Below are 18,868 nucleotides of genomic sequence, written 5' to 3'. Positions count from 1 at the left end.
AAATACTATGGCACATGACACAAATATGAGCCAACAATAATTTATTTCTTTAAATGAACCAAATATCCAGTTAGCCCTTTGACTCTAAGATGGCAAAGATAAATATCTCCTACCAACACCGACAATTAAAAATGTGCCAGGTACATCAAATATCAGGAGGTCTAAGCCTCCCCTGTACAAGACAAAAGCAAGCATGGAACCCTTGAAAGCTGTCCCATCTGACACATCTGAAAAGTATGTTTTAGAAGAAAATGTTGATTTGGCAAGTTTGTCCTACAAATTGCCCTTTTATATATTGAGATATTATCACCAGGTTGTATATGTACGTGTGTGTATACATACAATATATCTTGCCTGTTCTAGTGTTTAGAACACTAGAACGCTAGTGTTCTAGTGTTCTAAACACTAGAACAGGCAAGATATATTGTATGTTCTAGTGTTTAGACTTACTCAGCCAAGGTCACCCTCAAGACGTAAGTCCACCTACATTGCCATACAAATATTTGTTGTTGCAAATGAAAGGCAAACTTAAAGAGTCCAGTCCCATGACTTTTAATGTATATAGCTGGGGTTTTTATTTGTTCTTTCATGGTCTAATACTTAGTGATGTAAGAGAATCCTTGTATGCAGCCATTGTTTGAATTGCCATTCATTTGGAAAACAGGTATATTCTATGACATATCGTAGCTCTCAGCTCTTATCTGGATATTATATAGTTTAAAAAGTAGGTTTAATTTTTTATATAAATTTGTGCATAGCGTACACTAAGGGACTCACTAATATATGTGTATGTTTTTCTTATAGTGTTTTTATTCGTAAGTAATAAAATGCACACAGCTTCCTTCACTCACAATAATGTTATCTTAAAAATCATTCACCACAGCCTTAATGGTATTAAAGGATATTTTAGATATTTAAAAATTAATCCAATTCAACTTTTCTCTTTGTTGTGACCATCCCAGAAGAATATACATTATGATTGCTAACAACTCCAGAACTTTTTTCACCTATTTGAACACACAACAGGGGCGTCACACAAGGATCTATGCACTTAACTCCCCCCACAAGGTTTTCCACGCAGAACATGTGTTCGACCAAACATGTCTCCTGTCATGTGAAATACGTACTGACAGTCAGCTCAAGAGGTGTATCGGTGACCACTAACCCCCCTTGTGCATAAAGTACTTTAAAATACATTGTTTCATGGAGAAACTGTCAGGGATATTAAAGAATCAGAAGACGTAATAGTAGCCACGAGAGATAAGTAAGCAGCCAGGTGCTATGTGTATAGGACAAACTTAAGCTCTAAATGGATGTACCACATACCAAAGTGAAGAGTGCACAAATGCCATCGGGATTATTACCATATTTGCTCAATTATAAGAGGACCCCCTAAAATGTAAATATTAGTTTAGAAAAAAAGAAAAAGCCTGAATATAAGACTACCCTGTAGTATTAATTCATATGTAAACTATTTTTTTATTTTAAATAAAAACTATGATTGAGAAAAATGCATTTTTTGTTTTTATTTCCTTTTATTATTTCCCAACCTGCCCCCCAGTTATGCACAGCTGCCCCCAGGCTTGGCACTCTGCCCCCAGATATGCTTTATAACCCCCCTACATGCCACTCTGCCCCCAGATATGCCTTATACCCCCTTATATGCCACTCTGCCCCCAGATATGCCTTATACACCCTATATGCTACTTTGCCCCCTATATGCCACTCTGCCCCCAGATTTGCCCTATACCCCCCTATTTACCATTCTGCCCCCCAGATATGACTTATTCCCCCTATTTGCCAATCTGCCCCCCCAATATGCCTTATACCCCCCTATAGGCCCCCCGACTTACCTGCAGGGGATCTATTCATGTTCATTTATATATATATATATTTGATCACTATTCTTTTTTTATGTGATATAGTAATTTTCTTGAACAGTTATCACAGATTCATTTAGAATATGTAAAAATAATACTAATAATACCCTTTCCTCTCACAGAGGATCAGCTTTATGACAGCTCCTTCTTTGCCCAATTTTGGTTACTGAACTATAGTTTTGGAAGCTTATACTTTTGCTTTCACATGCTTCTATAACCGCTTTAGTTTTAATGGAAACTGCCATGAATGTATATATGTGACATCAGATTCTACATTTTTTGACAATGACATAAAAAAATATGTGAACATAAAAATTTACTTTAGTTACAAAAACAAAATGTGTGTCTTAACACTCAAACTGAAGTCATTTTACATTCCCTGAGGTACCGAGACCTTTCTCGTGCCAAGTTGTCTGTGTACATTACATTCCTCATACCCAGAACTGTGTCATTTGTTATACAACTAAATACTTAAGCATGTAATAGATAATTGAAACATTATAATGCTGATAGGGCCACTAATGACTTAATTATCGTCATGCACGCTCGGCATGGTTCACCAAAATATTGCTGGTTTATTTTCTGTTGGTGTTATAGATTAGTATACAGCTAGTGGCCCTGGGTGGTCTACTAAACACTACAGGGGATGTACACTATTTTGTGTGTAGTAATATTACATAGGGAGCAGTGAAAATCATCAGCAAAAGTTATCACCAGTCAAAAAACATTCATACCGATGAAGGTCCGTAGGCCAACAATGGATGAGAACCATTACGTATGAGGAGCGTTTATTGGAGGCAAGCCTGTAAAAACAGAATGTAGATAACAGTAAATATGCTTTTACGTTAACTTTCCATAATAGAGTATGCTCAAAACTAAATATAAATACATTATCCATATATATATATATATATATTCTCATTGCCCAAGAACATTGTGAAACAGTATCTTTACATGTATGACAGAAATAACATTGCTGTTATTTTTGGAAGGTTCCATGTAGACTCTACAGTGATTGGTGGCAAGCCGGTGACTCAGGGCAGGCCTAGGGTCCAGCTCTTCAAGCTAGAAGCACTCAAAGACTCAAACTCAGAAATGGTAGTGACAGTTTGGCTTTGGCTTGTACTTTTTACCTCCTAATGTGCTAGGTATAGTCAGTCCAAGACAGGTGATGCACTTTAATCTGTGTGGAATCCATGTCTACTCTTGTTCTTAATGTGAAAAGAGTGCCACAGTTGACGGTCCCATCAAAATTGCTTTTCTATGGACAAAATGGCGCTATGAGGTGAATCTAGTCAGCGTAACTCACAATTTCCCTTGTAATCTCTCACACACAGGGCCATGTGTATACTTAGCATCAGTCTGTGTTTGCCACAACAGCACAAAGCAGCCAAATGTGTTTTCTCTGACAAAATGAAATGTGTTAAAATATGAACACATATGCAAAATAACCCCCTAACTGTGTATCAGACACCAACATATGTCATAATTAACACAGGTGCACGTTTGTACATTTTGTAACTTTTATTAGGTAGACAAATTAATAAATGAGTCTTCCAGATGTATCGTCATGATATCGTATGTAACCGTGTGAATAAACATACAGTTGTATATCGTGGCCAGAGCTAGACTAATTGCATGATTGATAGTGTGGGTTCCATTGTCCAAGATATGAGCTTTATGACCTGAGCTTGTGTATCTTAATATAAACACGGGACAATAAGGAGGATGTATTTGATATATGCCGCCAGCTATTTTTAATGTATGAGGAGAGAATGTTCTAACCTGCCATTGCCAATTCAAATGCTCTGCCATGGGCACCTACATAAATCAGGTTTGGGTCTTTCCTATTTCACTAAAATACAAAATTAAAGTGAGATAAGATGTTTTGTTAGGCACTCTACTGTTAGGTAGAGGAAAGAATAGGGTTTGGGTCCTAAAGTCCTCTGACTAGGTGACTATGTTCCTGAATATTTTCTCTCTCTCTCTCTCTTTCACTCTCTCTCTCTCTCTCTCTCTCTCTCTCTCTCACTCTCCCTCTCTCTCTCTCTCTCTCTCTCTCTTTCGCTTTCTCTCTCTCTATAATTATATATATATACAGTATATATATATATTAAGTAACCCTGCGCACAACTTACACAAGTACAGTTAGATAAAACATCAAGATATAATGCACCACTGATATATTAATTTAAAAGGCAGCAATTCTTGGGAAAAATGTATTGGTATGCTTTTCTCTTTTCCTGCATATATACATATATATTTACATAATGTTATGGAATATGTTGGTGACTTGGTTAGGTTTCTAAGATAAAATGTGTGCTCTAACACGTTACATTCCAATTCTGCTGCTGTCCCAAATGCTACAATATTATAATTTATTTTGTTTAAGAGCCAAGGTATAATGCAGCCTTGTACGATGGGACAAAACATTTTCTTCTTCTGTGAAATCCCCACTAGAACTACATTTGCAGCTGACGCTAGCTGAACATTTTGTGCTATTTTACTATAAGCACCAATATTTACAAAGGCGGATATATCTTGCGGATACTCAAAGGGGCTGCTTATCTGTCGCAGGGTTTAATATTCATACATTATGCATGTCTGGGTGTTGTACAGAAACCTGTACTGGAAGAGTGCAACCCTCGAAGTAGAATAGTTAGCAGAAGTCTTGTCTGAGACATATATGTTACTGTATTTCCAGTTCTTACTAACTAAATGCGGTTACATTTAAAATCTGATTCTGATTCTGCTTATAAATTAATATAACATTATTGTTTTTTTTTCTATTTGACTTGCATTAAGTTGTAGGAACTAAATATGGGGCTAACGGCTTATAGAATAAAGTAATAATAGGAGGTGTAAGCATCTAATTGATCCTTATTCCAAGAGATCCATCCACGCAGGCACCAAATTGCATTCGTTTGGATGAGTTTAATCTTTACAGTACACACAATGCTTTGCGGTCATTGCACAGTGATCCCTACAAGCCCGGAGATCCCGAGGGTGTTTAATATTTTAGGTACCGCTGCCTCTACATCATACTTCATTAAGCAAGGCAGTCCGAAAGCATACTGTAATGCCACATATTTCAAGATTATTGCTGGGGACATTCTGACGACTACAGATGAAATCACCGATGCCTTACCCTGTGCTAGAACAACAGGACGGTTCATTTTATGCATTAACACTGTTACTGTTTGCGATCAAAGGGTTCTAATTACAATACAGTATGTATTTAAAAGGTTAAACATTAGGTCATGCCATGTGGAACACTGGGGCTATAGTGCTGCCTGCTTTAACCCTTTACTGGATTGTGCTTTGTGTGAATATGTTTTAAGAGATGTCAATGTACAATAGTTTGCACTCCCTGCACTTTTTATACCCATGGAGTTTAGGGTGACTGCATCGGCCATTTTTTCCTCAGGACACATATACAGTACATTTCACATGTATGTGACATGTATAACCTTACAGAAGAGAATCAATAACTCAGTTAATCGTTTCACAAATTACATGGCGGCAGTGTCCATGTGCTGGTTATCAATATATAAGAAAAAAAATGTTCTGGGATATGTGGCCAATGCTTCAAAGCCATTTTAATGTTCACATGTCAGGATCAGGGAATTAATTATATATAACTATAGTTTTTTTTTTATCTCTCTCATATATATATATATATATATATCATATTATGTATTATTAAGTTGAAACAAAGTAGCTATTTGTGACAAAAGTGAAATACTGTTATTTGACTATAAATGAACTCAACGGTGCAAACTCCGGCTGTGAAGGCAGATCTGCACATACGCAAGCATGCTGTACAGGTCAGTGTGCATGCTTGGTGTGTCCTGTATGTGCTTTAAGGGCGCACTTGTAGTTCCATGTCTGTTCAGCATACATGTGCAATTGACTAGCGCGCTCTCAACTGATCTCTTGGCAGTTGCATGCTGACTTTAAGTACGTGTGTCTCAGTATTCATTTTTGCAAGTTGGGAGGCAAACAGATCCTTTATGACATATATCCCCACAATTGTGTTTTGAGAGTACCAGCAGCACTAAGACAGAGGGGTAGATCTAGGGGTCATGTTGAATTATGTACCTTTACGTTCATTACGTTAATGGATCTGAGATACCTTCTATTTAATGGAGCAGCACGGCTGTGCTATTGAATGGCTGCCCCTCTGCCAGCAGTTTCTTGGTCTGCGAATGGCCGTCATTCATTAAAAATTTAGCAAATATTCTCAGTGGGTTTTATGGGCATACAGTAGGTCTTTCCATAAATCAAATAAAGTGGTTGCTGGCAAAGGTTACAGTGAATTGTAAAAAAAATAAGCAGAAGAAATGGCATCTCATGTAGATATTCTAAAAGAGATGTGAAGTTTTAAGCAATTCATTCTTAACTTAGAAGTTAAACATCTTAAAACCCTTAGGAGACTGTTACAATTCTACCCATAGCAAAGATCACAAAACTCCTTACTTTTACACAGAGACAGCTGTTCATTGTTAGAGTAACCAACAATTCCCATATTTTTTATTGAACTAAAGAGATGGATAACATTGTTTCAAATATATATATACACACTACCATTGAAAAGTGGAGTCACTTGTTTTTCCTCCTTGTTTTTGAAAGAAAAGCTAATTTTGTCCATTAAAGTAACATGAAATAATGTGTAGACTATTGTAGCTGTAAATTTTTTCATGGACTATCTTCATAGGCGTACAAAGGCCATTCATCACTCCCATCACTCCTGTGTTCCAATGGCACGTTGTGTTCCCTAATTCAAGTTTACGTTTAAAACACTCATTATTATTATTGACCATTAAAAAAAAAACCTTTTACAATCATGTTACAGCTGGAAACGTCCTTGTTTTCCGTGAAAACTGCTAAGTGACCCCAAACTTTAGAGTGTATATATCTATATAATGGAAATGGAGTTTCAAGCACGTGTCATACTTTTAGAAATAGTTATTTTCTCCCTAGATTGTGTTTCTTTATCATGATAAACTGCAATTACCCTGCAATATGTTGTGTACTGCCATCTACATGGGCTTCATGGGCAATGTGCATGTTTGAACAACCAGGTTGTACTTCACTAATTTAGGGCCTTTTGAGAACATGTAGTTTTTGATAGTTTTATTATTGTGTTGGGCATGAATGGGGAAATAATGGGGTAACATTTATATTTGTACTATTATGTCATGTCCTGTGATGCATGGTGTAGTTTAAACTAGGCATAGCTCAAAAAAAAAAACTTCCCATGTAAACTGTAACTTGTCTATAATGTTGTATGCCTAACTATACCTGTAGCAACATGTTTCCCTGGTACTCAAATGGTTAAGGTAATGGAGAAAAAAGTGACGTCAGTGGAGGAAAAGGAAGAGATTTGGGTCCCACAGAGGGGCTATCACATTCATTCTTAACAGAATCTTTGGAGATTATAATATGCTTTAGTTATTCATTCAGTCATCTGCAAGTCACTAATTCATAAAGTTTCATTAACTAATGTGATGTCTGGAAAAGGGGATTTCTGTCTCTGTAAGCAGCGATCCCCTGCAGTAAATTCCCATTCCCTGCCCTGTTACCTGCAGTACCACTGAGTCGCCTCTAGGTGGCCCACATCACATGTCGAGTCACCTCTATTCTTTCCCAATACGGAAAGCCAGCCGGCTAATTAACTGCATAGCCCAGCCTTTCTGTGCACAGTATTGTAATTAGGTAGGAGGGATGTCCACACAGCTGCCCTGACACAAGCACCAGGCTCACTTCCCAGTGTTGCAAACCAGAAAGGCTCTGACTCTTCAAGGAGTCAGTGCAGATCCAGGCACTGTCAAGCAGGGTCTTATTGGGGAGGAGTAAAGTGACTTGGATTAGTACAATGAGAAGATCTTGGAGTTACAGGTCCTAGGATTATCAGTGCTCCTGAAAGATGGGTAACCTGTCTGCCAGACCTGAGGAGCAGGAGGAAGGTCAGTGAAGCCCATTACTGACACATGTAAAGCAATTTTGATACATGAATTGGGAATTTGCATATATATATATTCATGTGTAATGCAGCAAAAAAGTGAAACGTTCTGGGTTGAGTAAAGCATTGTCCCCTCTGGTACATGAAGGGTTAAATAATGCTCTGTTCTTTTCTGCCTGTATAAAAGGTCTTGTACTCTGCACAATGGAGCTGGTATGCAGCAGGCTATCACAGTATATTCCAATACTGCAGCTGGGAAGTTGTAACCCTGCATTGCTGATGTGAAAGGGAATGAGAATGGGCTTGGAATTTCTTTTGGCTAATTAATCATTGTATTGTAAAGTAGAAAAAAACACGCACAGTGTAGCTGTATGGGCGTTCGCACAATTAGCTCAATGAAAACAAAGGCCATATGCAGAATTTTCCCCCAGGGCCTGCTCCTGCTGTTTAATTAGATATGAACTGTAGTTTCATTACCTGGCTGGTAATGAAACTGGCCCTTTGAGCACCTGTCTGTTAAGGCAATAAGTCAGGTGTTGGCTTAGAATATAACAAGATGTTTCTGTTTTGCACGCAGGCTTATGATGTTCTCTGTTAAATAGGTTCATTCTATCAGTCATGCATCTGCCAATATTTAATAACACGCAAGTTGGTGAAATGTTCATAACATTGTAATTTGATTCTGTTAATAAACTTTTTTTTGATGGTTAGATAAATCCAAAACTTTCCAGCGCTATGTGAATTGACCATTTTACTTGCATCATTTGTGAAATTGGAAGAAAAATGTTTGTATTGGATTTGCTATGACTATTGTGCAATTTGTTTTTTGATGCGCTAGTATAACTATCACTAGTCCTTATTGCCATTATTGTGGATTTAGGGCAGCAGGCAAACACTTGTGGTACACACTGCAGAGGCCATTGCTGTAGTCTGGTGGAAACTTCTGCATCAGAATGCAGAACCACTGGTTCTTGAGTCTAGGGATGACTCCACAGCGGCTCCTTGTCTAGATATTGGTCCTCACACAGTAAGCATGCAATCAATAAAGGATAAAATGGCTAACTAATCGCTTAATTATTAACAAAAACCCAAAAGTCTTCTTGACTTGGTGTCCTGTCAGACAGTCTTGCACTAAACTTCCAGACAGGGTAACTTGCTCGCTCCGGGGCCAGTAGGGCTGCACAAGTACCCTTTAAAAAGATGTGAACTTTCATCGAAGTTTGTACCTTTTAATTGGGCCTGTGTAGAGAGAGATACAAAGTCACATAAGACTTTTGTCTGTTCCGCCAGTGGATTCTTATAAAGGGACACTCCAGCCATCATATGCAGTTTAATGCATATGACAGCTGTGTGGCCCCTTTACATGGTGTCTGTTTTGGAAATGCATTGGGGGGTGTTATAGAATCACCCCATAAGCATTTGCCCTTTTCTATACACCCCAGCTAAGTGCAGGTGAAGTGTTCAGCCAAACACATATCCTTGCACGTTATATACTCCCCTCCGTTTAGCTCCAGCACTGGCTCTGTCAACACTGTAGACTGTGGTCTGTTGACACCCCGATGCACATGCATGGCTAGTGTTCACATTGGCTTCAATCAGCCAATTTGTGGCAACAAATGTGGGACCATGGAGAAGAGCTTTCAGGACCTCCAAGTCTATTCTTTAGAAAGAGGCCCTATGAGGTCCCTAAAAGTGGATATAACTTTCAGAGGTACCAACCTTTACTAAACACTCATTTTTCTTGTAGGCTAAACTATTAATGCCGATGTTTCTCATTTGAAAGACTTAGTAACACCCTCCAATTTGATTTATGAGCAATTGACTGGCTTAAAACCAGTCCTAGTCTTTTATTTTAAAACTACAGTCCTCATTTCCATGGACAGTGCCAGCTGTCCAGTACTATAAGGTCAATGGAACAATGAGTTCTATGGTACAACTGCGAAGAGCAATCCACCCAGCATTAATGGGATTACATCTGTAAACTGTACCAGAAAATACAGTTTTAAAAAAGGATTTTAAGGAAAAGTAAATGGGTTTTAAAAGATTTAACTGAAGACGTAATGAAGTCAAATTATTTTAGTGATGGAAATATATATGCTTTCTGTAACAGGGCTTAGTATTGGTTTTAGATCTGATAAAGTAATTCTCTGGAATTTGCCTGGTAAATTGTCCCTATTATGACATATACTTGTTAAACAGGTTTAAAGAGTAAAATTATGAACATAGTCATCTGGCAGAACCTTTCATATGTATACCCACTGGATGACCTGCATTAAAGAACTAGCTATTTTAGAAATTTTAAGTCACGCTCCCTAAGCTAGGTCAACAACATATCCGTTTTAAGGACACGTTGAGCCGGTCAGAAATAAACTATGGAGGCTGTTCCACTATTACTATATCAAATGACCAGAGTGTGCTGGGTTTAAACTACGTCATTGTTTCATCACCAGTAGGTTTAACTGTAAAGCGTATAAAGTCCAGTGCTTATGATGCCTTATATTAGGTGCAACTGGTTGTGAGTCATAGTTCTACATTCTCTTCGACGTCAGCAATTTGAACTCTCCTCTGCTCCAGGGGCATTTTAGTGGAATGAACTGCATAAAGTAAGAACTTTCTAGTGAACCCTGGGATTATCATCAATAACGAAAGTCATAATCAAAAAATATAATGAAGCGATGCATTTGTTAGGGATGATTTTTCACTTGGTTTGGGGACCACTTACCTGAATCTAGACAATTCCTGGTGTTCCAACCCATGTGAATTTTGTGGCCTCAGGTCTTTGGTACTGAGTAAATAGTTAAACGTGCCCTGACCAGAGCAGAGATCTGTGCTCCAGACCAGCCTGAAGGCCGGGAAACCTGCTGTTGGAGGCACAACATACCCTTTACCTCCATATGAACTTAAAACAGTCATCAATGTATGAAGTGAAGAGAATACCCATTCATCAGAAAGAAATACATTTTTCAAAGAGTCATACATGACTTTTTCCCGTTTTCTATTTTATTAAAAGATTTTTTTTTAGTGTTAGATTTTTCTTCGTTCTGACACTGGTGTAACGTATCTCTTGTAAACCAGCTTAAGTGGAGATAATTGAAAACTCCTGTTGTCATCCACTAAAGCTCTCTGTGTTGTTCCTATGAACGGATAGTTATATGCCCTCTGGCCCTAGTATGCACTCCATAACAAAGTTTCACAACTAGTGGTATGTCTACCCCAAGAGGCTACTTGTGAATCTTAATAAATGCCTCATTTTATAGTACTTGGTTTCTTAGGTATACTATGGTGGTAATGACTTTGGGAAATAAAGGGCAGGCAATGTAGCAAAGTGATGGAAAATGTATGCAGGATGCTGTGTTGTGTAACTAAAGGCATTCATAGAAGAAAGAGGGAGGTGGTATGGCCCATTATAGGGTTTTGTGAGACCTCACTTAGAGTATCGTGTACAGTTCTGGGCATCCCGTTTTTGAAAGAAAACAGATCTTCTGGAGAGAGTTTAGAAAAGCACTACTAAAATGTGAAATAGATTTAAGGATAAATTATTCGTAAAGACTAAAGGATCTCATTGTGTATAGTTTGGAGTAGAGAGAGGGAAGGATTTAAAAGAAACATTATTTAAACACTTAAAAGGATTCCACTTGAATAAGTGAAACAGCCTTCTAGAATAAGTGACAGAAGTAAGTGCAACAATGGGAATTTAAGGATGCAGTGCATAAGGCTATTCGCTATATAAGAATACATCAAGGACCGATTAAGGTTTGAGGTTTTTCGAGCAGGAACAATGAGCAGACTAGATGGGCCAAATGGCTGTTATCTGCTGTCCAATTCTTGTTTCTTTCCTGCACGAGGCAATTCAACCAGGAAGCGCCATCGATGGCCTTGTGATAGCCTATTCATAATATAGTTTCAAAATGTTTCACTCTAATTATCTTAAATGCTCCTTCAGGGTATTCTTTTCAGTATGTAATCATTGCTTCAATAATTATGGCACTATTAATGCCTTTAGATACTTTTTTTTATATCCTGCATAGTTATAGCATAAATGCACAAGGATATTAATATATTTATGAGCCTTAAAGTGGTCGACCAGGCCTTGCCATTCTGTCACTCGCAAAATAGAAGTAGAAGCGAAGGCGTTTTATCTGCTAAAGTAAATGTTGATATGCTTAAAACATGGCCATATATTTAAAGAAAAAAAATACTCACTGCTAATTGTGTTCCTGGTGTTTATATCAGTCTGGTATTGATTCTTCACATGTAGTTTTAGTATTTTTACAGTAGCATGTTATTGATACACCACAGACCATTAAATCACTTAACTCTTTACCTGTAAAACTATTCTTACACGTCGCGGGCTCCCAATGACTTATATGATTTTAAACAGTGTTTATTTTTGGTGAAATATTCCCCTTTAAGTCCAATGACATTCAGCATGATGACTGATAATGTTGCTAGAGAATTTCGTGACGAGGAACCATGTAACTTGTCACGCCACAAAGATCATGAGCATGTTCATTCTTGATCAGGTTATCAACTCCGTTTATCAGTATTCTTGGAGGGAAAGTATATTACTGTTTCTGGGTTTTTATTTGATTAAAATGAAATGTTATCCATTGATAAACATTTTCTCGGTTGTTATTCTAATACCGGTAACACTTTTTAGTCCTTTAATAAGTATCTTCCTAGAGATCTCTGTCGGCTCTCCTGCGTGTTGGAAAATGTTGGGCGTGGACATCATAACCTTTTCTACATTTTTGAATATGATGGAAAGGAAAAAGTTTACATTTCTTTCATGTTTGGCGATAAGGTTTCTGCCCTCTTTCCATCTTCATTCAACACATTTTCTTTTTGTGGTCGGAAAAGGGAAGCTCACACTTTGTCCCCTGGAAAATGTCAGGATCTTGTTTCTAACACCAAGCAACGAAAAAAAAAAGTTCAGTCAAAATAGCCATGTTTGTAATGAAACTCACCAGATCGAAAGAAAACACTTTAAAACCCCAAAGCCCCCTGTTTGCAAAAGTCTCATCACTTCCTTTCTAGTGATAAGATTGGGACATGTTTAATGTCTGTGGGTAATGTTAGTTATGAATCAGGTTTAGGAGACTCTTGGCTTTCAAAGTTGTATTAACACAGGACCTGACCTAACTGTGACTCATTACATGACTACAGAGACACCAAAGATTATGTATTTTCGTGCTAAAATCTGCTGTTCAGTCCTGTTCTTTGTAAGTTCATTTTTTGACCTGTATACGCTGGTACTTTTATGCAACTCCTATCGCAATCGGCTCTGATTCTTTAGAGATTTAAAGGGAAAATGTCATACTTAATTATTTTCATTTAATTTACTTTGCTTTCACTCTTGAAGTATTCTGCGTTCTATGCATCCTACTGTTAAAGGCTGGTTGAATCAATCAACAACAATCAGTAACTTAGCCATATGGGGAAGCCATAGGAATATGATGGGTCTACTGTTTGTTCTTCAAAGGGTATCAGTAGGACCCCACAGTCTTGTTACAGTAACAGTAGTTTTTTCCTTGGTGACAGGATTTGTTTCTATTTCTTGCAGCACAAAGTGTCTGGGCATGGGTCTTCGCAATGCCTGTCACATTTATTGATTAACTCTGTCAGACGATATACCTTGTCACCCAAAATTTGGTGACTAGACCCCACAGAAAAGCCATTGGTTTGCTGTAGCAGACCGTAAGGTTTGTGGAAAGGTTATTTGTGTAGACATTGTTGGGAAAGGTTTGGGGTTCTTAGTTATTCAGGCTTCCACCTAAACCCCTCATTGTTGGGGCTAACAAGGAAACCAGTTGGGAACCACTGATGCTCAGTAAATATAAGCTCGAATGCCTAAATTTAGGATTCAAATGTAAAATTTTGCGCCTAATGAACCCCCCCCCTACTTTTTATAGTAAAATATTGCAAATGTAGTTTTAATGTTGCTGAAGTTAAAATGCAGTAGAAACCATTGGAAAGGGAAAAACTATGGCTGAAAATCTACTCACTCTATACAGGCATACCCCACATTAACGTACATAATGAAGCGAAGCGAAGCGAGTGTACAGAAACGGGAATGATTGTGCTGCAACTACGTCCTTACTAGTGAACGTCCTTTACTTTCTTAAAGCGAGGGGGTATGCGTGTATCATGTGCTGCCTAGAGTACTAACTAGGACCCTATGAATCTAAACCAAACTGAACAAACATCAGATCAAATTGAGAGAAACGTTTTAATTTTTTTTTTCTTTCTAAAATTGAACACAAAATAAAACTGACTGACTGGTCTCCTTCATCTGACATACATACCGATTACATTACAATCACCCATAACAATTATAATTAACTTCTCAAACACACAGATCACCAGCTGTCAGGCTTTTCCTCTAGTGGTGGGGAGTGTACATGGAACAAAGATAATGTCGCTGTAATGACCGTTACAAGTTTCCATAGACTCTCTTCTATCTAGCCTCAAATGCTACAAATTTCCAAGAGTACCTCTGGATGCCTCTGAAACAAATAGTACTCTTATTGCTGTTGTGATTGATTTCATTAATGAGCTTGGAAAGGAATGAAGGTTTTACGTTTTGTCCAGCTGTAGTAACTAGAAGCCAATATGCAACTCCCGGGGTGACCGTTCTCTGTGGCGTTACCTCCTTGTACTTCCACCATATCTGGTAGAAGGGTGGGAGTGAGGAGCAGCCGGAGAACACTGGTGTCCCTGTGGAAGCTGAGCTGGGTGTGAGCGCTGCAAAGTACTCATGCCAGAATCCTCCCTCTATTTATTCAGTACTACATGTAGGAAAAGAGTCAAAAGACAAGGACTCCACATAAGCAACGCTTGGAACAAGGGAATGGCCTCGGCTGCCAAAGCTTACATCACCAGAGGCAGGCCTTTCATCTGCTTCCTGCTGGTACATCCAGGAATCAGGCCGGGTGCAGGGGTGTCGGGTAGTACTGGAAACCTCTTGTAATAAAGGTCCTTGGAAAAAAGTATGCTAAATTGATAAAGGCCAGGTTTTTGGTTGAACGGTTATCATACATTTGCCTTTCTGATATGCCAAGGATTAGAATACTACCTTAAAATCTCTGAATAGGTCTTTAAAGGGGAAATGTTGGGATCACCAACTTAAGCATAACTAAATGAATTAATTGAAACCATCTTTAGCTCGAGCTGTTTGTCGGCCAGTGCAGTTGTTTTAGAGATATTTAAATGTTAACCTCATTGCTGAGAGAGGCAGCAGCCTGTGGCAGGCCAAGTATTATCTAATTGATTTCCTATCCCTCGACGTCTCTGACAAATACCAAATTGACAATTTAACAATACCATTAAGCAAAAATGCAAAGAACCTCTTGAGCTGCAACTTCTCCTCAAGGTAAGTACATTATCCCCCCAGGTTAAAGCAGGGCTGCACATCTCTGGTTCTCAAGGGCCACAGACAGACCAGGAATTCTGAATGTCCTTGCCTGAAAAAACAAGTTATTTAATGATTCCCAAAAACTGCGGCCTGTTTGTGCCCCACAAGGACTGGAGTTGTGCAGCCCTGGGTTACAGAATGTGTATTAAAGTATTTTCAAAGTACTTTAGAATGCCCTTTTCATTAGTAGTGTTGCATAGGACCTACTGTCCCTTTATTCCAGAAATATATGAAATTCACCGTCTTCTCTTCATTTCCTACAGTGGATGAGTTGCTATCGTGTATCAGAAATAGTCTTTTTTTTCTTTTTGTAACTAAAAAGGTACCCATCAACCATTTACTACTGGACGGCAGCAATGCAATATATGTAAGAAGGTACTAGTAAATTGTATTCACTGAAACACTAATCAATTTGCCCCTGTAATTTTCCATTAATGCTGCCATCTAGATGTTGCCTAATGTTTTATACGGATACCCCATCCTTGTACCGGTGTTGGCAGCTATCATGGTTGAACAGTATCTGTAGCATTAGTCTGTTAATACAACGCAGCTTAAGGAAGAGTCTGGGGCTGATAAGAGGATTCCAGTACTATCCACTCTTAGGGTTCGTTTATAACAATATCCATTCTTCTGAGCCCCTTCCATGTACTGACTTATTCTTAACTGTTTAAGGGTTTTTTTTTATCGTGTGAAGTTTTTCTCAATGTATAGGTAAAGTTTGCTCAAATTATGTGTGCGTCAAGTAATGTTTTTCTCAAGCATATTATTTCACATGGTCATCATTTTTTAAATCATTTACTGTGTTTTACATTTAAAATTTTAAGTGCTTAGTGTTAAAAAGAGCTGGTAACTTGAAAATCTAAATGTTTTATACAGGAAAGGTTGGACCGTTAACATGTATGGCAGATAACGTGCCACGTGCAGTCTTTTTTGGATGCCATATCAGTAAATACTTTGTTAACACCCCTTTGACAAAAATCACAGTCTCCAAATGTTTCTTGTACCCAGCTAAGAAGTCTTTCGTTTCTCTCTTAAGGAATTTTTCTCTCTCTCTTATTAAGAGAATGCTTCTAGTTCAGAAATATTCTCAATCGTTGGGCACTGCATGTCTGCTTTCTTCCCACAAATTTTCAAAACGATTGCAGTCCAGAGGACTATGGTGGCTATTCCAAAAACTTAATGGGACAATCCAGCCATCATATTCACTTTAATGTATATGATAGCTGAGGGGCCCCTTTGATTTTTTTATGCATTGGAGGATTCTGTAAAGATTTGTCCCTTTCCTCACCCCCAGCTGTTGGCTGCCCAGGACATGTCTTTGGCCAAACATGTCTTCCACTATGTGATATACCGGTATGTACCGTCGGTCAGCTCAGTGACTGTTGAGGGGGGTCTTCCAACTATGTATGTAAAAGCACTCTCTTTGATTTCAATAGGATCACTATCCCCAAACTGATCGTCAACTTCAAGCTGCAGTTTTAAGTGACTTACTTTTATACAAGTTTCTAATGTTAGTGAATGAATATTAAGGTACTTACAAAGTACTTTGAAATGCATTCTTTGGTGAGGATCATGTCTGTGAGGAAGTGTCCAGTAGTGTGTGTGTGTGTGTGTATCTTACACAGTATGTGAATTTCAGTGTGACCAAGAGGTTAATCACTGTACATACATCTTATGATCTCGCTTTGATGCAGGGGATTCAGAGGAATCCCATTGCCATATCACCACTTTTGGAAGGTCAAAAAGTAGGAGGACATCCGGCACCAGCCCTCCATCTGGCTTCCTTCATATGCATGCGTAGTATGGCCTGTTCCCTAATAATGTCCTTATGGGTAGAGATGTTTGTGTGTGTGGATATAAATGAATAGGAGGAACAAAAACCATATACCGTATTTACTCAATTATATGACGACCCTGATTATAAGACAACCCCCCAAAATTTGAATATTTAAAAGATTTTTTTGGTCTTAATTCCTTTTATTTGCCAACCTTCCCCCCAGTTATGCACATCTGCCCCCCAGAAATCCCTTATACCCCCAGATATGACACTCTGCCTCCCGGATATGCCTTATACACCCCTATATGCCACTCTTCCTCCAGAAAACCTCCAAAAAATGCCACTCTTAACCTCCCCCCGACTCACCTGTCCCCTGTGCTTCAGACTCCCTGGTGTCCAGGGGGGCAGCCGGTGGAGGTCTGTGCGATACACTCAGAAAACCTCTGCTGCTGCTGGCCGGTACTTCCATGACTATGCACCAGAGGGTCACGTCACGCCGGTGCTCTGTCATAGAAGCCCCGGCGGAACTGCTGACAGCAATGGAGGTTGTCTGCGCGCATTGCCCAGAACTCCACCGGCTGCCAGAGAAGAGGATCCGGATTCCCTGCAGTGCTGCGGGGGATCTGGATCTTAGTCTTGTAGTCAGACCTCTGTTTGAGGTCTGATTATAAGACGAGGGATATTTTTCAGCGCATTTATTCTAAAAAACAAACAAACAAACAAACCTTGTCTTATAATCGAGCAAATACGGTATATATCTTTAGTGGCAATATTTTATTAACCTCTTCACTGCTAGTGTGGTCTAACATGGGTGGGGGTTGGCTGCATGGAGTTTTCTGGTCTAAACAGCATACAGATGGTACATCTGGAGTCTCCTAGCCTTACAGAAGTTCCTGGTTTTAATGCTTGTCCTGGAATATTTATCCCCCCCCCCCAGTGTGCCATACGTACTTTTCTTATCTCAAATTTCATTTTGTGTCTCACCTTACATCCCATCAGCTGACACAGCACATTATTTACTTTTTTATTAAAACATTGCTTCGACCCCCTTGTGGCCAAGTGTTTATTTTTTAAGTGTTTATTCTCTTTTACTGGCAGTCAAAGGTGTCGCTCAAAGGCATGACAGCATGTTTGTTACACAATGATCTCTTTCCTCCAGTCATTTACAGCCTGACAGCACATAAGCAGGAATGCTCCCCGTCCAAAGTTGAACAGGATATACAGCATCATAAAACAGTAATGTATCCAGGATCTCATCATATACCAAAGGACTTCAGAAAATACATTTGCATTCTATTTTAAAGAGACACTCTAATGTCCCAGGGAGCACACTAAACAGACAATGTTTATGAAAGTAATTTGTATGCACTGGACTTATTTTAGGGAGAAGCTGCAGCCCCCCCCTTCTGAGGATTCTCACCTGTAAAAGCTGTTAGACTTGGGTATTGCCTGTTTCTTATCATGCTATGCAACTAGTGTTGAAACATAGTGTGTATATATTATTTATATATACTTTTTGTGTGCTGGCATCAAAGGACTGATGATCGAATACTTTTATTATAATGAATGCTTATGTTAGACTTTTTTTTTTTTTGCGTTCCATGCTTGCCAATATAAAAAGTGATCACTCACTAACTGCATAAATCCTGCGCAAACATATCCTGGCCAGGGCATGTATCATTCACTATCCAACTAATTGGTACGTCGACATAATCCTCATCTGGCAATAATGTATATAATGCAAATTAAATTGTGTCTTAGAAAACAAAGCACTAATTAAAAACAGCATTTTGGACCTAAGGCTTTCGAATACCATTTTGAAGAGGTAATGA

General features: G+C 38.6%; 1 protein-coding gene across 4 annotated transcripts in view; it reads left to right on the top strand.

Moving 5' to 3' along the window:
- The window catches only part of SPECC1 (sperm antigen with calponin homology and coiled-coil domains 1), a 114,687-nt gene that overhangs the window by 21,507 nt on the left and 74,312 nt on the right, over positions 1 to 18,868 (top strand). Inside the window, exon 1 of one of the 4 annotated variants that reach the window (XM_053457015.1) lies at positions 7,622 to 7,849. The exons of the other annotated variants lie outside the window; for them this stretch is intronic. Coding sequence (XP_053312990.1) covers positions 7,810 to 7,849 — 40 coding nt within the window. The 5' untranslated portion in view covers positions 7,622 to 7,809. Of the gene's footprint in view, positions 1 to 7,621; positions 7,850 to 18,868 lie in introns of those variants that run through there. 4 annotated transcript variants of the gene reach the window in all.

Source organism: Spea bombifrons, chromosome 2 (assembly GCF_027358695.1).
Source record: "Spea bombifrons isolate aSpeBom1 chromosome 2, aSpeBom1.2.pri, whole genome shotgun sequence".
Lineage (NCBI taxonomy): Eukaryota > Metazoa > Chordata > Amphibia > Anura > Pelobatidae > Spea > Spea bombifrons.
The sequence above is the reverse complement of the archived record's forward strand: the minus strand, read 5'-3'. Positions and strand labels throughout refer to the sequence as shown.